The following is a 23,781-nucleotide window of genomic DNA, read 5'->3' as shown; positions in this document are numbered from 1 at the left end:
AAACTAAAATAAGCATTAAAGACTAGAAGCAACACAGAGGAATGATCTCTGTCCTGGGCCAGCATTATGGGCCTCTTAACAGCAGAAACATCCCCAAAGGAGCTTTTGCTGCAGACCTTAACAGCTGAAGAAATTCATAATGGGAGAGGTGATACAATGTCTGTCCGTAAACCATTCAGGGCTTTAAAACTCAACACCTTACATTGTGCCCAACGAGCAATTAGCAATCAGTACAGATTTTTCAGTACTGGGATCACAGAATCCTTGAGTTCAACTTCTTGCTCAGTGTAGGAATTCAGTTTGAAGCATCTTCAACAGATTGCTGTTCAGCCTCCATTTGAACACATCCAAATTAGTGGAGTTATCACCAGTTGGATAATTGGTTCCGTTGTCAAACTCTTCTAATTATCAGGAAGTTTTTGCTAACATTCAACTGCAGTCTGTCATCTGATAACTTAAATGCATTATTTGGTGTCCTGCACTGCAGAAGAAGATAAAATAGATCTTGATCTTCCTTTGTTTGACATTTCAGATTTTTTGAGACAGTTGTCACTGCAAAGTGCTATTCAACACCCCCTCTCCCTCCCCACTAATCTTTTCTTCTGAAGACTAAAATTTAACCATATCCTTCAATCTCTTTTTCTAGGATTTTGTTTTTAGTTCCCTGAACATCCTTGTTGTCTTTCTCTGAGCCTGTTCCTGTTTCTCTGAATCCTTCTTAAAATGAAGTAAATAGAATTCACCACACTGCTTCAGGTATTCTCTGAACCAAACAGAATAAAATGGTACAATTACTTCTCACAATCTGAACATTACGTAACTGTCGATGCAGCTTAGAATTATATTTGTCTTTTTTTTAATCACACTGCTGACTCATATTTAGTTTGTGATTAATAGCTGTTCCAAGAACTTTTTCACAAGTGCCATTTCCAAGTATTCCCCCTACCCTATTTTTAATTCCAAACTGAAGAAGTTTATATCTGTCTCCCTTCAGTTTTGATCAGCTACCTTCAACACATTTCTCTGACTTACCAATATCATTTTGAATTTTATTTCTATCTTCTAAAATATTAACTATCTCATGCAATGTTGTGTCGTCAGCAAATTTGATCAGCATTTTTTCCCTCCACCTCACCATGGATTTAGGCAGACCAAGGATATCTATGACAGCAATATCCTGGAAGCACATGACTTTCATACAGGTATTTGTTCAGTCCATGTCTGATTTTATTCAGGAAAGGAATTTCCTTCAGATGGGGCTTTCCATTTGGACTGAATAGTTTATCTGTGCCATTATTGAAAATAGTAGTGATCCTGTCCAGAACAATAAGCACAAATATATTTACAGCAGTGTACGTATATAAATGGAATACCTTAGTTGGTTTGTGAAAGTGTGCAAAACATTTCAAGATCAAAGTATTCCATCTTGTTCTGACTTTGAAAGAACTTTTGATCTTGAAATGTTATGTTCGCACCTCTTGGATTGTTCTTTCAACTTTATAGTGAAAAATCACTTACAGTCTCAGGAGGGAAGATATTCCAATGTGTGGGGGCAGCAATCAGGGAGACACAATCAGGGAGATAAATGCTCACTTTACTCCACTCCCTTTACTTTGCATGTGGTGGGGATCCTCAGCAGGTCCTCTCCAAAAGTATGCCCAGGGAAGACCAAATCTATTTGGGAGAGACAATCCTGGAACTATTTTTTGCACAACCTAAAACACTTGGTTCCCAACAATTTTCCACAACACAATGATAGCTGATTTTGCACATTATCAGGCACTCCTGGAATACATGGAAGTGCTTGATAATTCAAGCTGATTTTACAATGTCTTCAATTAGCTTTTACCAGTACTTTGGGGTCTTTTAGGCTATATAATGAGATCCATACAGAGGGAGGGAGGGAAAATAAATTCCTGATTCACTCTGTAATGTCTGTGTGGATTCTCATGTGTCCCAAATTAATTTCAAATGAGTTTGAAGTGATTCTATTGATACTCTAATTAGATTATATATAGCATTATATTCAGAACAAAGCAGCTTCATCATAGCAGCAGCCAAATGATAGACAATGAGAGCTAATCATTCCCTATTTCCACATCATAATCTATCTGCGCCACTTATCTGCAATATTTAGAGAGCGTGTATAATATAGCGCAATGTTATCAAGTCTACCCGTTTTAGCACAATCGCTTCTGCCTATATGAAAGTATTCTTATACTTTCATTGAGTCTCACAGGATGTAAAAAGGAATCATCTATATTTTTATTGGCATTGTTAGCTTCTGGTTATTAATGCTATTGACACTGTAAGAGCAGGAAATTGTGTACTGGAGCAACATCATCTTGTGGTTAAATCTGGAGGCACTTTGTAATGCCTTAGAGTATTTTTCCAGAATTACATGAAATCTGAAGACAGATTGTATCACCACAATCAATGAAACATTTATTTTAAGATTGGAGGAAATGCTCCCCCCCACCGCCACTCCTGGAGTGAAATGCATATCCTTTATTATTCATCCATATATCTTTCTTTTCCCAGTAATCAATCCAGGATGTGTGAATACATTTTACAGTATATTTATTTTAAAACACTCTCTTTTCCACTCTTGTGTTGGCATGTGATGCCATTAATACACTTGCTCATGATCTGTTGCCAAGTGAAGAAAAGAGCTTTTTGGCTTGATGCTTCTAAACCAGAGAATGTGCTATGATAACACTATATTTTACTTATTATTAACCGCTGTTGGGTAACTGACAATCTTATAAACAAATTCCAAACGTTATAGTGTGTATTGAAAAATTAATATTGTGTTGCTTTTATACCTCATTGAAACATACCAGTCACCTTCACTGCAGAAAATGCCTTATAGAGGTGAATCAAAACTGCCTCATGTAAACTGACTGCAATACAACCCTGAAAGGATAGATTGACATCTGATGTGCAGCAATATACTGTTGCTATGTGTTGTTTGTAGTAGTATTTTTTTTTCAAGGAATTGGCAATTAGAAATTAGTTGTTCAAACACTTTGTGTTGTTTGGTTTATAATTTTCCATCCTTTTTTTTTCTCCTTTAATTTTAGTGTTATAATAGATCATATTGTTAGACAATTAGTCAGTTGTGTGTATTTCTTCCCTATCTTCTTCTGTTGATTTCTTATATTTCAATTGAAAGCTAAATGCAGTCTCAACCTAGAAAAAAGTATCCATCTCCAAAAGTGGCTTCTTCAAGCAACCACAAAACAGTATGAGAGACTTACCCAACATATGAATGAAACATATAAGAGTAGAGAAAGCTTCAGATACTGTACTTGCTATGATCCCATTGAAAATATGGATATTATGACAAGAGAATTTACAGAGGATTCCCCAGTTCTGCCAAAAATCTGGTTCTCCAAGCATTGTAATTGGAATGAACTTAAAAGTGCCAGTAAATCAACTGATAGTTTGTCAGTCTCATCTCTCTTAGGTTTAAAAGGGTCTATTCTGCCTATATGCCTATTCTGTTTCACATTTATTTATGTTTTGATTGAAAATATTTTAATAGAAAAATAGAACTGCTCAGTTCTGAGATCTATCTGCATCTATCTTTGGATGCAGTATAATAGATGCACCACTGTTATACTGGACAACTTGTAAACCTTGTCTTAATTCAAAAAGCCCTGAGGAAGAGATCAGTTTGAGCTGTTGTTTCCCTGCAGCCTACCATGTGGTGGGGAGAAAAGAAAGTGTCAGAAAGTAGAAGAGAAAGAAAGAGGATTTTCAGAAATATAAAACTGAGACGTTGAGAAACTAGGCATCCCTGGCCATTTTGGACTCAGATCCCACTTTTAGTTGGCTTCAGTCCCATTTCCATGCAATCCCCATGTGGTTCCTAAGAGAAAAAGACTGCCCGCCTCTGCATTAAAGAGAACTTCTAATGGTGATTCTACCATTCTAAAAATATCTGTTTTTAATCTTAAACAAGGTTGACCTTGTAGTCTGTTGGACACAATAAAAAAAGCTTATAAACTAGTAGATTATGCTTCTAATGCTTAGAAAGGGACTGCAAGCTCAACAACAGCTTATTTCTTTCCATCATTTTAGCCTAGTGTTTCTCAACCTTGGTGACTTTAAGATGTGTGAGATTCTGAGAGTTGAAGTCCACACGTCTTAAAGTCGCTAAGGTTGAGAAACCCTGTTTTAGCCTGGCCTTTAACCAAAACAATTCCCAGAATGGTTCACTAAGAATAGTAGTATGAGAGACACAGTCCTTGAGTTTACAAGTTAAAAGTTACTATGCATAATGGGGGGAAAAAAAAAGGATGGGAAAGGGGTGATGGAAAAGTAAGCTCAGGAATCTATTTTGTAACTTGCTGTTCTTACAATGACCAACTGGAAGAAACAGGTTAGGAAGACAGACAGAATGGCTGGTGCTAGATGTCCACTACATACTGGCCAGAGGAGGTAGATAATCTCTTAGAAGAAGCAACAGAATACCTGTAATTCTGTTGTAATTAACAACAGAGCTGTGTGTTTATTTTGAACATATTGATAGGCAATGCTCTGCTTCAGTCAAAGCCTCAAAATGACTCTGGGCAATTAAGCACCAGTTTTTACTTACCTGAAACAGGATGCTACTCATCCTGTCCCGGCTCAATATTCTCAGCCCTGCGATCCTGATTTGAGTGGTGCCACAACAGCCAAACCAAAAAGAACAAGGACATTAAAAATATTGGGAGTTTGCTTGTGTAAAATACCTTGGTTGGATTTGGGAAATGACAAATTTGGCCTCACATCAGAGTGATCACAGAAATGCTCACATCGGAAAAGGAGCTCCTCCCAAATTGAACTAGCAAGAAATCAAGGTAGACTATACCCTGGCAAAGGTGAGATAGGGAGATATACATATGGAATATCAGTTCCCGACTGCAGAATAAACTGAGTGGTCTTTGCATAGCCTTAATATAAATTGTACACAAATGACAGAGCTTCTTCTACAGCAGCACTTAGATTTTCACAATGCAAAATGTTGGTATTTGTATCCAACCAATGTCCAGCCTTTGCTATTTGCCTAAAAACATATCCAAAACAAAATACCCCCCTGCAGTGAGTCAAACATTGATTATAGTAACTCTATGCTTGTGAACTCAGAGTGAATATTTAACAGAGGTGACTGAGATTGTCCTTTGATAGCACCCCCACCACCAAGCTTAGATGGCATGATGGTATAAAACAAAAAAGACATTTTGTTGTCACTTTTGAAGATTTGCAGAGAAAAGCAAGTCTCACTCAAGACTCTGTCAAACCAGTCATGCATGCTAATGTACTTCAGGACTACGGTTGCTGGATCCCCAATTTTACCCTGCAAATCTGAAGATTCTATTACTGAAGTCAGTGGAAATGTATTCATTTCGCATTCTCTAAAGAAAACAAATTAACTGTTTGGATTCTTTTTTTTTTTTCCCCTGTCTTCTGTCAGTCTTTTTCTCAATTCCCCTCTGATAGAAATAAAGTGATCAGGAGATGATTGGGACAATAAAGTTCAATTTTATTCAAAACAGTTTGTCCTGCTAATCCCACAGTTCTGGTTGAATAGCAGATGTGACCACAGTAGTTGAGGGGACTATTTTTTTCTTTTTAAGCTCTCTTATTTAGAACAGGAAATGCTACATACTGCAAGGATGGTGAATATGTGGTTAACAGGCTACATGCAGCTCCCCCGCCCCATTTTTGATTCCCTCAGAACACTCCAAGATTATCCTGCCAAAATTCAGCAAAATGACAGCCAATTCTGGGCAACGTTATTTTTGTAGACTCTTTTTAAAGAAAATATTAAGGGCAAAATATGCTTAATATGCTTGTTAAGAACTTATAAAAAGTAAGCTGAAATTAAAAAAAAAAAAAAAGGCTTCCAGTTGAAGTTGATTCTTGATTACTTACATGGAATCCATGCAGGTTAGTAGTAAGAGTGTACTCTTACTACTCAGGTTTCTTCACATTATTTGGAAATGGTTTTCCTTTGTCTTTTCCCAAAATAGTAAAAAAAAAAAAAAAATGTCTACCTTTTTGACTCCTAAACGTTTAACAATAATGTATTCAGTTTATTCTGGGTTCACACTGCACTTTAAATAAACGATTTGTCTAACATGCAAAGTTAAAATGTGATTGGCCAAGTTGTGGTTCACTGGTGTCTCACCTGTAGTCTGTCTAAGCCAGCTATCAATATCAAGTAGCCAAAATTCTCCAGAGGTTCAGCAAAGATTTTTTTTCCAATCTGACCTGGAGATGCCAGGAATGAAAGCTGGGGGGTTTTGCTTGCAAAACCTGTACACACCAACTGTGGTCCTTCCTTCTTCCAGTATGAATGTTTTTAAAAGGTTATGAAGAAATATAGAAATTGAGTAATAAGACCACAAAAGAAGGAAACATACAGATGAGCACAGCAGCTTTCCCTTGCACTCACTCCCTGTATTATGTAAGTAGGCAGGTCTGTATTTGCTAAGGCATTCTCGTGGGATCTTACGGATCACCATACATAGAGTTAAAAATATCAAATCCCATAGGAAACTTCGTATTAACCAAAACATCATGAATGTACAGTACCACCCATGGGGTGGGGCATGGGTGAGTAGGCTAATCTTTCTTATGTTCCAATGCTTCCTAAAGAGCCAAGACTGTACAGCCCTTCAGAAGGCCAGTAAGATAAAGAAGGACTGGAAATCTGGGCATCAGGTTGGGGAAGACCAATATAACAGCATAGGACCATAGGATAAAATCTGGGTGGCCACTGGATCCCAATCCCACCTCCATAATGTTGACTTTAGTTAGGTCTTAATCAATAACTTACTTTTTCCAGCCACAACTCCTTAAATTGCAATATGGAGATAATATCTTCTTCATGGACGGTATATGAGGCTAACTGAGATTTGGCATGCAGTACCAACATGAAAGACTGAGAAGAATAAGGTTTTTTTTAAGATACATAATTATCACTGGACTTGTAGAATAATAGATATTTCTGGGATTATACATATTTTTAAGATTGAATCCCATACATTACTCACTCCTGCTTTAGGTCCAGCAAACTGGGGAAATAAAATGAAAGAACACATTCCTGTTCAAGTTCTGTCTCTGACATCATCCTTCTGTTTCAAGGTTTGTATCTAGCTTCCCTGAATGTCATTTAGTATAAGTATACAATTTTATCCCACCTTTCTGCTAGAAACTTAGGACAGCGCAGATCCCCATTTATTTAATCCTCCCAATAATTGGGCTGAGAAATATTAACAGAGCAAATATTACTAAGTGAGCTTGGCAGTCATCTGGGATCTAAACATCTATCTCACCAGTCCCAGGACAAAACATTAAGCTTTACATCACGCGGTATCTTAAGCAAGTTCCTCCGAGCTAGCTTTGTACTGATGTTTACGAAAAGTGTGGAAACAATTGCACAAAATTATTCTGCTACTTCTTGTACTAGTATCAGGAAAAGGAACCTGCATAAGGAGTCCATTGTATTCTCTTGACACAGGGGTCTTAATGAAAAAGATGGATATTGCCCATTTCAGTGATGATAATGTTTTTATACACAGCTTTCCCATTTAAAATATGGAAGGCGCTAAACCAAACAAATGAGGCCCCCACTTTTGTATAGTAAAAATGGATGTCTGAAACCTTGCTATTACACTTGCAAACACACACATGTAGACACATACACACAACTCCTTAGCATCTACTAGGATGCGCTTCCAATTTACAGCTCATGTCCTCTTTTTGAATCCTTAAAATGGCCAATCTTTCTTCAGGTTTTCATAGCTGATTTAAGAGAAGAGGCTGAAGCTTACAAGTATTCCATTTTATTGCTTATCCATGCTTTAGAGGGAACCTTTATGCCATATTAAAAACTAGGGGGTTGTCACAGAAATATAGTAGAAGACTACTTTGAACTATTTTCAAGTTTTATTTCAGAGTATTTTGTTTTTTCTAAATATGTTAAAAACATTAACTTAAAAACTTATCAGGGTTGTGGTTTGTTTGTTTTTAGTTATAAAGAAATGAATGACAAGAATCTGGCTATTCTTTGATTTGGTTTGTTACGTCATGGACGTTTTGGAATGTGGAAGACTGAGTTTTTAAATTGTTCTATGGTATTACATATACTGTTTCAATTTTGTAGTATTTGCTTATACAGAACTACCTTAACTACTTATAGAAATTTGATACAGAGAATAAATACATGCATTAAAAAGCAATTCTAAAGTTTGCAAATTGATCCTCAATGTGATATTGTTCCATCAGTATAAGGGCTAATCTTTTGATGATCTGCTTATTAAAAATTCTTGTGGCGAGATTCAGAATGGGGCGGGGGGTATGTATTAGACAATAAGGCTTGGAGTTGATGATGTGGTAGTTATTGGCTATAACTGTCACAATATTTATTGGTTGTTATTTCTTGTGTTAGAAATTTACAGTGCTAAGATTTCATTCATTGGAAAGCTAACTATAGTATGTTTTTGGTGGTGTAACTAAAATAGAGTTTGGCTTCTAAGTTTGCCTAGTTGTATTTCTTCAAAGGGAACTATACTGGCTGCCTATGGAGTTTTGAGTCTAATTCACATGCTTCTGCTTAAAGTAAGCATTTTAAGTTTAAGGCACACATTTCTAAACAAGCATCTTCTCATGTATATTGTCATAGTGAGGAGCATCAATTATTCCTCTATACCTCTATGCAAAATCCTTTTTAGCTCTTTAGACTAGTTTATAGCAATTGGATATTCTCTATTTTCTTGTTAGCTATCTATGTAGTTACCTTCTATTTTTCATGCATGTTTTAAGACATACTTCAAGGCCATGGAGGGAAGGGGAAAGTGTGAATGTATGAAGTGAGCACCAGAAAAAAGAAACATCTACATTGCTTCAAAGAGATAAGGTGTCATTGGCTGGAAAAGAGTTGGGAGTGGTCACACTGGAAAGGCAGAGAACATACAAAGCTGGTCAGCATCAGAGGAGATAGGAAATAATACATATAAAGTGTATAATATAAATGCAAAGCACTTTGAGATGCACGTCAACTGGTAGCCTAGGTTTGGGGTTGTAAACCTCTACATGCCTTATTTCACTTCCAATAATGGGTAGAAATAGTTAGATGTCATATGAAGAATTTTCTCCACATGGCAGCTAAAATGGCAAAGCTAGATGCTATACTGATTCTTCCTTCCAATGTTTCTTAACCGTTTTTGGACCGTGTAAAATTGAGCAATATTTTTTATGAGACCTATGATTGTTCCTTTTAAAAAAAGATTTAAAAAATAAAAAATATTGAAATAAAACTTGCTTTAAAAAACACATTTATTTTCCTTTATATTTAATGCATCAATTAAAAATCTCAATGGGATGTATGTACTTAGGATGGTATATTTCTTCAATGTCTGACATGAGTTTTCTTTCTTAAAAATGTCTTGGAATAGCGTAACATTTAGTCTATTTCAAAATTCACTTTTGGATGAGCGCTGAAAATTTACTTTCACAAAGATAAATTGAAAGTTATATTCTCTCTGAACTTTCATCCAAATGTCTTCTAGTGATTTGCTTTTTCCAACTATTTCAATGTGATGACTACAGAGAAATCTGTCAACAACTTTCCTTTACTTACAGACAAGATACTCATTTAGCTAGTACATTTGAATAGATCCAAGATCCACCCTAAACCCTAATTTTGATCTTGGCCCAAGATGCTGAGCGAACACTGTTTCATTCCATCTGCAACAAATGTTTGATTTATTTTTTCTTAATGGAAGAACATAACATGTAATTATGCCATCTACCCCTCCCTCTCTATGACAAAATAGTCCAGATGCCAATTTACCACTACAGAGAGAACTGGAGCACAGGAAAGTCTTTACAATTCCTCCCAGAACTCCTGACCATTGACAATATCAAGTGCCTATCCTTGGCTTATACATTTTATACTACAGCCACAGTGTACAATTTTAGACACGAGTTCTTAATGTGTATTTTGTGCCTGCTCTTTCTTATCCCTCTCCATTTGCCCCAGCCTTTTATTAGGCATGTTTATCTGCAGGCCTCTCTTCCTTTGCCTTTAATCATCAGGCTTTCTCAAACTCTCTAGAGAACAACAGAGGGGTGTGTTTATTTATAAACTGAATAATAGATGAACAGCATGATGCATTTACTCTGCTGTGTTCCCTGCTAAAGTACATTATTTTTACATGGCACAATATCACAATACCTATGTTTAAAGCCAATAAGCCACAAATTAACATCTCAGAAAGCTGATTAAGAGAATTGTCTTTCTCCTCTTTCATTAACTTACATTTATGTATTAATGCAGAGAAACACACGGGTTCCTTCTATAGTACACATATCAGCGCTACTTGTAGCAGTGTATAAACACAATTCATGTAAATGATCATGAATGTTAATCTTGTAAGTGTGGCAACTCTGAAACCAAAAAACTGTAGGTAAGTAATGAAATAGCACCTGCAATAGCAAACATGTTAGTTTACCTAGGTTCTATGCACTTTACTCAACATCTTGCCTTTCTACTGATCACATATGAAGAATGAGGGTAATTGGTCATCTATTTTCTCTTGCTAGCAATGGAAGAATATAAAAAAGACAGTCAAGATATTCATAACTGAGAAGTGTGTGCATGTGTGTGTGTAGCAAGAGGAAGCAATACGCTCTTGAAATAAAACACAACAGAAATATAACAATACTGTATAGAATTAAAGTTGCCAGTAGTCAAATATATCCTATTAAAAAACACAGGGAACAACAGCATACTAAAGATAATCAGCGCTCCCTCCCTCCCTCTCCTTTCAGCATTATCTGACTGAATGTATCTATTCATATCCCTGAAGGTCAATTTTGGTGCCATATTCCATGATGGCAATTGCATCCAGGTATGTCATATGACTTTGGAAGAATAACAGCTGCACCTGTCAGCACCATTAGATTTGCTTCCATGAAGTAGTTAGGGAAAAGAGCATTGTCACATCCAGCTTCAGATATAAAAAGCATTGCAGAAACGTGTCTGAAATAAAGAACATACCTTATCAGATGCACAAGGTTGGATACCCACTACTGCTACTCGCTAAAAAAAAATAAAAAATGAATATGATTGTAGCAGTAACATTTTATGATTTTATTTTAAACAACTTTCAGCTTTTCTGTGGGATGAAAAGCAGGAAGATGTCTCTGTATAGATACCTATTAAGTATTCTAAGAGAATAATTTAGGAGGTATGGAATCCTTTTGTTACTATTATTAAACAATAAATCCAGAACCCTTTGATGATCTATTGCAAATCATCAACCAGTAGAACCTCCTTTACCTTCTATCCACACCCAGCAAAGCCTTGAAGTGTTTTTAACTGGGAAAAAATATCTTCATGAGCAATTAAACAGCAAGGCCCTTGAGTATCTATAACACTAATGCACTTTTTAATTTAAAAAAATTGAGTTACATAACAATAGATTACAATGCAGTATCACTCAACCTTCCTTGTTGAAATCAATTATTGGTATTAAGCAACTATTTTAAAGCATGCTCCCATGTACAGATTTCTGCAAGTAACCTAACAAAAGAAAGTGTGATAAACAATATGCAAACTAACAGAAGAGAATATATGTAGCTTAGGATTGAACTGCAGAGTCCTGGGTTCTCTGAGCTTGGTTGTTGCAAACTCTATTTTTGTTATTTAATCATGCTTGTTTGGTAAGCAGACTACTTAGCAAATACAGTGATTATTAAATGATAGGAATATAGAGAGGAGTAAGTAATAATGGCACAAATGATATGGATTGTTAAATTATTGAGATTTAATGTTTCACACTGTTTTTATGTTTTTTAATTTTGTACACCGTTCAGAGTCCACTGGAGTTGGGTGGCGAATAAATTCAAATAAACAAATAAATGTCACAGGATATGTTGAAGGATCTGAGTGAAGGAGACAGAACAACATTCTAATCCTCCCTTTAATTCAGACTACAGATAAAATACATAGCAATCATGTTTGCAAAGCTTAGCTGGAAATGGAAAAGTTTTGTTTCCAGCTAAGCTTTACAGACATGATTTACAGTGAACACTTGTTCTTCCCTTGCTCATAAGAGTGTTTCAAAAGTGAAAACATTTTTTTCTGAACTCCAACTTTGAGTTCTAGTAAATTCTAAGCATCTATATGCGCACAGATTATGATCTAAGCTCAACATATACATCCCCTATTCTAATTTTGTCTCTTCTAATTAAAATTCTACCTCTAGAGTTCTTAAGTCTAATTCTAGAGTTAAGGAAGGACTTACAGGTATTAGTGGCAAGATTTCTCTAGTTCAGTCAGATGAACTGGCAACTGGCCTTGATTTAGCTTTGACAGGCAACAAGATGCTTTGATTTTATCTCTTTGGTCATCTTCAAACCTACCAAGGGTCCTCTGCAAATTAGTACATTACGATTTCACCCTCTTCATCTTCAACACTCCTTTTCTGGCTTGTGCCCTTGAATACTCATGGATTTCAGACCAGCCATGAGCTAACAAGCTTTCAACAGTACAAACTGTTACAACAATTTTAAAAAATCTTTTAAGATACCTTAAAAAATCTAACTGGCCCTTTGGTTTTTGTGAGTGGGATGAGTCCTTGCAGTTTTCAAGGCAAGGTGTCTCGGAAGTGGTTTGCCAGAGCCTCCTTCCTAGAGCAGAGCCCAGCTGGCGAGCGCAGGAGGTGGAGTTTCCGTTGCTTTGCGCCCTTTTCAGGCGAGCGCGGTTTCACGCTTACTGGCAACTGCTCCTGACTCCTTTTGCAAGGCGCTGCCAGCATTTTTCCTCCCACCGGAGTGAGAGTCCCCATTTATCTACTCACATGAGTTTTTGAACTGTTGGGTTGACAGGAACTGGGGAGGAAACAGGAGCTCACCCTGTTAACGCGAAGGCTGGACTCGAACCGCTGAAGCGTCGACCATTTCTGGCCGGCAACTTTCAGCGTCATTAAGCCACTGCACCACCGCTTCCCCCATTAAAATAATAAATACATATAAAATTACAAAAGACGTAAAAACTCTACAAACATTACCAAAAAAGAAAAAGTCCCAGAGGGTGATGGTTTCCTGAGCTGTAGATGAAAGGCTTCTAAGGGACTAGAATCTTCTAAGGGACTAGGGATTTAATCTTTAGTTGTACAATTTCCCCCTAATTTAATTTAGAAATTATAAGTAGATTGTTTTGTAACTCAGATCTTTAATTTTCTGAACTATTTGAACATCTATGGTAACATCTATCATTATTAATAAGCATATGAACAAAATATTTGTAAAACAGAGTCACTTTTTGTGAGATGGGCAGTATCTAAATTTGAAATATAAATAAATAAATAAATATAAAATAAAACAGATAATTAAAATGTTTCTAAATAAAAAAATATTAACTATGAATAACTTAATGCATCACTAAATAACCCCCCCCCCGCCCGCTACTTCCAATTTTACTGTATTGGGCTTAGATTAGTTACAATTTTAGAGGGGAAAATAGGAGACTGAAATGTATCTAGAGACTTTAAGAAGCTATTGCAGATCCAGGAAAAATATATCATGTTCCTTTTGTGACCCATTCAATTCATACGAGCTATGGCTGGATATCCAGTGTGATGGCACCAATGTGGCTGCACACACCTACCTTGGTCCTTGCCAGGCTCTCTGCCCCATGTGCCTTTTTTACATTTTAAAAATGTAATTCCAAAAGTGGGACACTGACATGTTATAAAGCTAACCCCCAGCCTCTAGCATTGTCTTTATTTCCAATAACACCTCTAGGCTCCAATAAGCTATATACGCTTGGAAAACAGAAATGTTGGGTGACTGCACCCTTGTGCTTTATTTGGAAATGTATACCTCCAAAAAAGAAACGTATGTAAGCAGAAATTGTAAGAACCTCTGGGAGAGGGGGCGTGAAGTGATGGCTGGATTGATAAATCACTTTTGTAAACTGATTATGTTACAACTACCTACGGCTGACATTGGGCAAGCCTAATGTTCCAAGCAATTTTAGGAAAATAGCCATAACATATTCTCAAAATTCCAGATATATCCTCCAGCCCCAAAAGGCTGGCCCACTACTTCTTCAATTTCTACTTCAACTTCAGTGTCTTCACTGGCGGCCCTTTCAAGAGAACGTTTTTATTATTCTAATTTGGGGAAGCCACTCTGCAAATATCGTGGTCATCGTAATCTTGAGGGCACTGAATCTGTTGTAAATCCTAAAATTCATTGTGTGGCTTACAGCTGTGCATTTCATATAACCTGCACCTGTTCAACTTAGCCTTTTTTTATAGCTTTAAGAATGGCTTTTATCAAATTATTATTGCTGTTTAAATTATGTTATTTTATCTGCATTTTTAATCAGAATGTTCCTTTTCTTACTGTGGTTGGACCACTTTCATCACCACTTTTCCCTAGTCAGGAACAGGTACTGCCCTATTTCTAAGTATCATCATCAGTATTTTGTCTCAAAATTCCCCATGTGCAGGAAACAGTTGGAGACGCGACCCGCTTCTGCTGAAAAGAAACAGGGCGGGAAGTCATACCTCCTTCGGGACTCAGTAGCCAGAGAGTGACCAACGGCCAGAAAAACTCGTAACAAGATGCCTTCCCTAAACCGTTCGTTTTCACCCTTCTTTTTCATTTTACGTTGAAAAGGGAATCCCCCTTCCGTGCAGGATGAGGAATTGTACGTAAGACATACTTCATCAGATTTATTGGCCTGCAAAATGAGATCACTCTTTCCGAGGCGCCCGCGTTTCTCCTCACCTACGAGCCGAACGCTCTCCGACTTGCTTTGAAGCACCGCGCTAGGGAGGGAATGGAAGGACGGAGTACGCACGCGTACATTCTACCGTTGGCTTTTTTTTCTTTTATTCTTTTTTGTTGTTGTTTCCTCCCTCCGCAGTATTATGAGGTCAGCGAGAAGGGACGGCGTGCCCTATGACGTAACCCTCCGGTCCTCTCGGATTCCTCCAATCCAGACCTAAGGAAATAGCGGAGCAAAGGGAGAGAAGTAGCAGTTGGTTTCTTCATTTCCGAAAGGAGGGTGGCGGAAGGGAAGGGAGAAAAGACCCGGATGCCGCTGCCGCCGCCGGCGCGAGGGGCTGAGCGGGCCGGGGAAGGAGGGAGTCGTGCGGGCGGCAGCAGCGGATTCTCGCCTTATTGTCTGGGACGGACCAGGGAGACGGCCGCGAGTTTCGCGTCCTGACAGAGCGCGGGGCCCGTTTTCCGCAGGTCGTTGTCCGCAAGATGGAGGAGGCGGGGATGGCTGCGCCGCTACCGGATGCGGCGTAAGGTGCGAAGGGCCCCTCGGCTCTCAGGGATCGGCGCGTTTGCTTGGGGCGGCGAAGGGCTCTGAGGCGAGGCGATGCTGTCGGTCTATGGAATACTGCTGTCAGCTCTGCTGGGCTCCTGCCTCACGCTGCTCGCCCAGATCCTGTTCTTTTATCGGAGGAAGCCCGAAGTCGCGGCCGGGCCGTCCCGGGCTCGCACCTCCAACATCTTTGTTACGAGAGTAATGCCCGACTCGACCCTCAAGGAGTACTTCACCGGCTTCCTCGGGATCGGGCAGGAGGCGCTTTTCGCCGGAGCTTTTTTCAACCAGTCGCCCTCCAAAAGCGAGCAGAGCTTAAAGCAGGCGCTGCCCTCGAGCCAGGAATCGCCCCCCTCGGTGGAGTGTACGGAGGAGACCCTCTACTGGCTCAATGCCGTCTGCCTCTTTCTCTTCAGGGAGCTCAAGGACACCTCCTTGATCCGGCACTGGGTCACCAGGAAGATCAAGGTAGAATTTGAGGAGCTTCTGCAGACAAAAGTGACTGGCAAGGTGCTGGAGGGGCTCAGCTTGCGGGATGTCTCCTTTGGGAACGTCGTGCCCCTTTTTAAAAATATCAAGATATTGCGGCCAGTGACTTGTAATGAGGAAGGCTGCCCGGAGGAGCTGGACTTTGAGGTTGACGTGGAGTATGATGGTGGCTTCCACTTGGCCATTGATGCAGACCTTGTTTTTGGCAAGTCAGCATATCTGTTTGCCAAAATCTCTAGAATTGTGGGTCGGCTGAGGCTGGTCTTCACCCGTATACCCTTCACACACTGGTCCTTTGCTTTTGTTGATGAACCTGTGATCGACCTTGAAGTCAAGTCGCAATTCGAAGGAAGGCCCTTGCCACAACTCACTTCCATCATTGTCAATCAGTTCAAGAAAGTTATTAAGCGCAAGCATACATTACCTCACTATAAAATCAGGTAAGTTGTTTTGGATTAAGAAGATACAGTTACATTGCATGCTTGCGTAAGATGAGTGGGAATGGAAGAAGAATACTTCACTGGGTTACTCTGAAGAAGTTTGGTAAGGGCAGTTTAAGTGTGACACAAATGTCTTTTGGACATGGTAATAAATGGGGAAGATGAATAAACTTGGCTTTCAACGTATAATTCTACAACATTTAGGCTTATTAGAAGCCATGCTGGATTTCTGAAGAAAGCTCAAACCTCACATCATAGTGGGCTTTGATAATGAATTGGATGTTTTATTTTTATACCCACATGCATACTCATCACACTATTCCCGTTTTTGGGAAACAGCATTATGCTGAGCACATAAAAGGGGTAAGAAGCAATAAGCCAAAGGAATTAATACATGAATTAAGAAAAAGAAGAGGGAATATATCTAAGTTTTCACCAAACTAATAATTAGGCTTTTCTGTATATTTCTGTTCTTGCAAACCAGCCTCATTTCCTCCCCATCCATCCTTGCATTTTGTTCTTTAAATTTCTCAGTTGTTTTTCAGAATTTCATCAGTTCCATACAACCACAACTTTCATAGTCTTTCTCTTGACCCATTCACTCTGCCTTCATAGATTTGTTTTGAAATGTGGTCCTTATTCATTTCCTCCACATCAACAAAACACCTCAAAGTACTCCTTTCATATTGGTCACTCAGTTCTATATTCATTCCACATTTATTCATCATCCATTCAGCTGGGAATGACAGCATTGATTTCATTTAATTTATGACCTTTGGCAGAGTCAGGATAGGGCTTGTGTGACCATCCTGGTTCTCCTTGATATTGATCATGGTATTCTTCTGGACTGTTAGGGGGCTTGGGGGTGGGAGGCACAGTGTTGCAATGGTTTTCCTCTTTTCTACATGACTGGTTCCACTCAGTGTTAACAGGTGGGAAAAGGTACAGCCTTTGTGGGATGCCTCAGGGCTTGACACTCTCATCTCTCCTGTTTAATATCTACATGAAGCTGCTGGGTGAGGTCATCTGTTGACACAAGGTCAGTTGTCATCAGTATGATGATACTCAGTTATATATCTTGATCCCTGGTTGACCAAGTGATGACGTTGAGGTTTGTTCCAGTGCCTAGGGGGTATTGGAGTCTAGATGGGAAGGAACCCTGACAAGACCAAGTAGCCATGGGTTCATGGTTCTTCCAGTGCCAGAGATTCTCCATTTTTGGTTCTGAATAGTGTTGCACTTCCCCAGACAGAACTGGTACACAATTTGGGGAACTTCCTGGGCTTATAGCAGGAAGAGCAGGTGGCAGTGTGACTTGGAAGTTAATCTAGTGTGCCAATTCCACCTTTTCCTGGACCGAGTCTCTTCTCACAGTTATTTATGCCTTGGTCATCTTACCTGTGGATTGTTGCAATGCACTCTACATGGGCCTGCCCTGGAAGACCACTCAGAAGCTACAATTGGTCCAGAATGCAGCAGCACAAGCAGTTATGGGCATCCCTCAGTATACCTATGCAACACTGCTGGTACCTAATGAGCTTGCAGGTAAAATTCAAAGTGTTGGTTATCACCTGTAAAGTCTTAATGGCATAGGGCCTGGTTTTCCAAGGAACCACCTCTTTCCCATTCTCTTTGCCTGTCCTATAAGATCTGACAGAGTGGGTGGCTTCATTTCCCATCCATTAAGCATTGTCATCTGATGAGACCGGAGAAGTGTGCCTTCTCTGTTATGGTCTTTGGAATAGCATCCCTTGGAGGTTTGAACTGTTCCAGCCCTGTAATTCTTTAAACAACTTTTGAAAAACACTTTTTCTCCAAGCTTTGGGATAGGTTAGGAATCCTTGTGTTTTTTTCTTTTTCAGTTATGAGGTATGCTTATTCCCCTGTTACGTTTATTATCTTTTGCTTGGTTTTAGATTGTGTGCTTGTTTTTTTATTTCTACACCATCCACAGTCAGTGTTGAATTGGGCGGCCTTATAAATTAAATTATAAATAAACAAAACAAATCAGTATATAAAATAGGCAGCTCTCTCACATGATGGAATTATAGATTTGAAGTATTGCTTTTAGATCTTTATGCTAATATTAAGAAAGTAAAGGTTCAGATTGGAAGCAGTATTCAGTATAAAGTCAGATTCTCAATGTCACAGTAGCTACCTTAAACTTTTTTCTCTCAGGACTCCTTCCCACTTTTAAAAATTACGGAGAATCCCCAAAGAGCTTTTGTTTATATGGGTTATATTTATTGATATTAAAAATTAAAATGTATGCATTTGCTGCCACTCCCACTTCTCACAATTGTTTGATGGGATTTTAATATTGTATTATTTTTCAACATAAGCTGGCAAATAATTTTGATTTTGCGGATCCTTGAGAGGGTCTTGGGGGATCCCCAGGCACCCTAGGACCACACTTTAAGAAGCATTACTGTAAGCTATTAAAAGTTGAGCTTTTTCAGAAAGGCTTGTTTGTCCTTGTTTTATTACTTTGTATTGATAGATGTTGCAAGCTAACAGTCTCTGATGGGAGGTGGGGGGATAAATCCAATAAATACATACATCTCTGAAAAAGTGTAGAACTCATGGGTTACCTGATATGCATATGCATTTGACAAAAGCAAAGCTTACTTTTCACTCATCTATTGGTGGGAGTTCTTTTCTGGGTGCAGTTACAGATTGCAACACAACTTAAAAAGCGCTTGTAACTCCCTTGAGCAGGAAAAGAATTTAGAATATTACATTTTTGTTGCAGTTCACATTATTGGCCCCAGTGTGAAATTTTCTATTTTTGAACCAGAAGTAATATAACAAAGTTAGCATTCATCTTTTTAATATGTTTGAACATGTCTTGTGAATTCTTTTCATTGTATTAAAAGCATTCCTGCACTTTGTCTTGTAAATATTGATGTTTTAGCCCAGAACCAGATATGTTCAAACATGATTGGTTCTCAGTTACTTGAATAACATCTGTGGGGATTGCCCAATTTAAATAAATACAAGGAAACCCTCTTCTAATATAGTGTTTACATTTTGTAGGTTTTACAAGCATGTATTGTGTGTATATGTAAAAGAGGGAGAAAACCTGCTGCTTAATTAGGGACACTTTTGTAGCCAGTCAAGTTGGCTCTTCAACTAGGTATTACCAAATGTTGAAGTAAGCTTGCCCTGCATGTTCTAACTGGGAAGGTATGCTCCTAATTTTTTTCCCTCAGAAGAACAGACAGGCAGGCAGGCATAGAAGCAGGATGGTTTCATGGATGCCCTAATCCTATGGAACAGATCCCCCCCCCCCGGATTAAGATGGCTCCCTCCCTAATATCTTTCAGAAAAGAGATGAAGACTATCCACTGGGCATTTGGTGTCTAGGGGATTGGTTATGAAGGCTGTTATACGTATTGTTGGTTGACTGCATTTTATTCTATGGTTTTATTTGAATACTTGGTTTTAAGTTTTTATGATTCATTATTTGAGCTGCCATATTCTGTTTTTGGAGTGGCATACAAATGTTGCTAAATAAATAAGTGGGGCTGGATAACATCTAGCTTTTCTGTGTAGAAGATTTTTACAATATTTTTGCAGTACAATATCAACTGAACACTAGAATACATTAAAGTGGGGAACTTGTCATATTCCAGGTGTTGAATTACAACTTTCAAGAGCTCTTGCTAGCATGAGTGATGATGAGAGGGATACTAGAAGCTGTAGTTTAGTAACATCTGGAGAACCACATGTTCTGCATCTCTGGATTTAAGAACAATATTTGTGATAAATGCATGAAGAGAGGGAATAGGTAGCCTCCTTACAAATTAATAAATAGAAGAAAATTGGGGGTTACTTCATTTTAACTAAGATATTTCCCTAAAGCTTATTTATTTAACAACTTATGTGCCACCTCCGTCATCAGAGTAATTCTCAGCAGCTTACATATTAGGGTTAAAATAACAGCATAGAAATAATAATAACAGCAACCCACCAGACATAAGTACAGTGCAGCAGGGAAGAAAACTCTATCTTAGTCAAATACTAAAGTATGCTATCAAAGAGCAAATCACCCCACAGTATCTCAAGAATAGTTTTTCACAGCTTTGCAAAAGTTCAGCAGAGTTGGGGCCATAAAGACTTCAGGGAAAATGTTATTCCATAGGGCATAACAGCTACAGTGATGGTACCTCTCTTAGGTCTCGCAAGATTGCAACGTTTTACAGCTGGGACCTAAAGCATGCCAACTATACCAAATCTTACTGTTTTGGAAGAAGCAATAGGGAAAAGGTGGTCCTGAAGTTAACTTCAGGTAGCTTCTGCAGCTTGCAGAGTAGAGATATTACATAGGTGAAATAGGAAATGCCTATAACTGCTCATGCAACTGTGTTCTAGACCAATTGTAACGTCTGAGTGGTCTTCAAGGTTACCCCGTTCAGCTCCAATGAAACTCTCGTGACACACAGGTTCAGCAAAGAAGTTTACTAGAGTGTAACATAGGTAGGTACAGACAAAGCCAGGGTTGGCTTGGCATAACTTACATGGTGTTTTATAGTTTCCCCATTCCCGTGCTTTACCCCGTTGCCTAGTTACCGATTACCTGCAGTAATCCCCCCTTGCCCAAATGGCAGATTCAATCCGGTTCTTTTGTCTTCTTACTTGCCGTCTATTGTTTGTGTGGTTGTTGCATTTGTTGGGTTTTCCTGTTGCACATAAAGCTGGGAGTTCTTAATCACGCACTGATTGCTGTGCTTCCAAGCCGCTGAGTTTCCCTTTGTCTGCAGTGCTTGAGGGAAGCTGACGGTGATACAATGTATCTGCTCTCCACACCGCCATCTGCAATTAGTTCAAGGTTTGGCTAACTTCCCCTTTTCTGCTGCTAGCACCTGGGGCGGTGAAATTGACTAGGTGAAACTGAGCGGCAGCGGTCGCTGTGCTGTGCTGGCTGAATCTGACAATCCCCTTGTTAGGATCCTTGCAGACTAAGTTATAAGTGATTTTGAGAAGTGCTACCTGATATAGGAAAGGTCATAATTGGCACTCAAGGTAGATTGTGCACAGTTGTCACTTGCTCAGGAGCCAAGAGCCCTGGAAAGTTCCACCTAGGGAAGTGCAAACCCATTATATCCACATCTTGTTTAGCGACTACCTCAGTTAGTGTCAGGTTCAGCCCAAAGAACTCCATGAGACAGTGCAGATACAATTCTGTTGCATTTATTAGCTTCCACCTCAAGACAGAAATCTCTCCAGACTGAATCTAACTTCCTAAGCCAGCAAGCCAAAACACTGTGAATTCCTTAGGGTGGTGCCAATCTCATCTTCTTAAACTTCCCACGCTACTGTTGGGGGCTAAGGGAATGCTTATCTCCCTGAGCGCAGCCTTCATCCAACCATTCCTTCACAGTTAGCAACCATTCTCAAGTACAACAGTAATAAACAGTAATAAAAAATTCATGTTCCAACCAATGCACACATTTATGGCCAAATTTCATGCACCTGACAACAACGCATGCCAGAGTGAAAGTTGATGTAGCTGTACTAGAGAACTTTATCTGAATGAGACAGCAGCATCTCTCTCTCTCTCAGTCACATGTTCACTTAGCAACCATTTCACTTAATGACCTGCTTTTTGGAATGGAACTTGGTCACTAAATGAGGAGTGGGAGTAAGAACCAAGAATGGTAAATTTCTGTGATCAGAAGGACCTTGAAACATGTTTATGAGAATTGGGAATTTCAGAGTGGGTTAAATGTACAGTATTTAGTATATGTATTCATAAAGTCATTTGAAGAATTGTGATGTAAGCAACAAGGGATTGTTATAATTGGAATATGCATGTATGGTTCTGCAAGTGATAATAATATAACACTAATATAAAAGCTGCAGAAAATACATATATATCATGCTTTTTGATTAAGAAATCTGTTTGAAAGAAAAGCTACAATAGAATAGAAGTATTCCAGGGATCACTTAATTTTTGTTTGACATACAGGTAGTCCTCACTTACCTACCACAACTAGGACTGGCAACTCCATAGCTAAGTGATATGGTTGTAAAGTGAAATGTCGTGTGGCTGCGCCTGACTTATGCAAATCACCATGGGTTGTTAAGCATAACATCACATGACCATGACTTGCAATTTCCTGCCTGCTTCCCCATTGACTTTGCTCGTTGGAAGCCAACTGTGAAGGTCGCAAGTGGTGATCACATGACCGTGGGATGCGACAACCATTGTAAATGCACGCCAGTTGCCAAGTGCCCAAATCAGGATCATGTGACTGGGGGATGCTGCAACGGCCGCAACTTCAAGTACCCGTCACAAGTCTCCTTTTTCAGTGGCTTGGTAACTTCAAATGGTCACTGAATGGGTGGTCAGTAAGCAAGGACTACCTGTACTTAAAGTCAAAATGTTGCACATAGACTGATTATAAGCAGTTTATAAATATAAAATAGATAGTGAATTTAATAGTTTTGTACTCCAAAAGAAATTAATGATTAATTTTAAAATCAGTCTTAAAATTGCCACTGAGCATGTTATGTGTACATTTTGACTTTAATTTGAAAAGGACTGAAGAAAATGTTCACTAATTTGCCTAAGGAAATGCTAATTAATTCTTAAGCATTTGCAATTGTTGGACTTCTGGAGGAAGAAATGGTGGACTGAAGCATTTCCTGAAGCACAAAAAGCAGAACTGATGACTGCAGCGAAGAATGAAGAACCGGTGAGTAGACCAGCTCTTTGGAACCTCTCCGAACAAGCAGAGGACAGGAGATCACCCACATGTGCTCCAAACAGTTGCTCCTTGTGAGGAGACTGCAAGACAGTGGTCCCTGCCAGGTTTTGAGCACTGGGAGATGACGGGAATAGCCATCTTGCTCGCAACCACGGTCAGCACCTTTTAAAGGACACTCAGTTCGCAAACTTCCTTTTCTAATCATATTTGGAAATTGCTTGTTAACTACTTTTAAGCTATTAGAGACCTTTGGATTGACAAGTCTGAAAGCACCAGGTGAGTTTGACTTCAATCCTTAGTGAAAGAAAAATTTAATCTTTGGCTTAAGAATTTAAAAAATTTAAAATAAACAGCAAAAAGCTAAATAAGACTTTGATCCTAGAAAGTTATAAATGGACTAAGGATCCAGATAAATTTGGAATGAGATTTTGGAATTAATTATAAAGAATCCTTCCCGTGGGAAATAGATTTGTTTAGACTTTTTGCAAGACACAGTAAAGATAAGCAATTTTAAAAATTGGACACTAGAGGGAACTAAAGATTTTAGTTAAAGGAGAAAAATACACAAGCCTGATTAACAGCTAATGAACTGGGACTTATAAAATGATGCAAAACATTTTAACATTGAAAATACTGAAGGACACTTTTGAAAAATAGAATCAGAAGTTAGTATTAACAATGACAATAGTGATGTTTGCTTCTATGGATAGACTGTGTCCAAAAGATGTTATGGAAGAAATGACAGATGAGGAACAAGTTTTATTTGATAAGACAGAGATGGCATCAAAAGTGG

At 38.7% G+C, this 23,781-nt stretch overlaps 1 protein-coding gene and 1 long non-coding RNA gene across 4 annotated transcripts in view; one reads left to right on the top strand and one right to left on the bottom strand.

Annotated features, from left to right (window-relative positions):
* LOC112540176 (uncharacterized) overlaps positions 1 to 14,978 on the bottom strand; it is a 72,353-nt gene extending 57,375 nt beyond the window's left edge. The window contains exons 1-2 of one of the 3 annotated variants that reach the window (XR_015794487.1): positions 14,800 to 14,978; positions 11,057 to 11,098 (exon numbers count right to left, since the gene is read on the bottom strand). This is a non-coding gene — a long non-coding RNA (uncharacterized LOC112540176). Of the gene's footprint in view, positions 1 to 11,056; positions 11,099 to 14,576 lie in introns of all 3 variants that reach the window. The other 2 variants (XR_015794488.1, XR_003084243.2) reach the window with 2 other exon arrangements.
* Positions 14,979 to 15,064: 86 nt separating this feature from the next.
* PDZD8 (PDZ domain containing 8) overlaps positions 15,065 to 23,781 on the top strand; it is a 56,120-nt gene continuing 47,403 nt past the window's right edge. The window contains exon 1 of the mRNA XM_007424027.4: positions 15,065 to 16,275. Coding sequence (XP_007424089.1) covers positions 15,401 to 16,275 — 875 coding nt within the window. The 5' untranslated portion in view covers positions 15,065 to 15,400. The remainder of the gene's footprint in view (positions 16,276 to 23,781) is intronic.

Source organism: Python bivittatus, unplaced genomic scaffold (genome assembly GCF_059951505.1).
Source record: "Python bivittatus isolate LINGU-HERP-01145 unplaced genomic scaffold, Pbiv_v1 ctg000980_np1212, whole genome shotgun sequence".
Lineage (NCBI taxonomy): Eukaryota > Metazoa > Chordata > Lepidosauria > Squamata > Pythonidae > Python > Python bivittatus.
The sequence above is the reverse complement of the archived record's forward strand: the minus strand, read 5'-3'. Positions and strand labels throughout refer to the sequence as shown.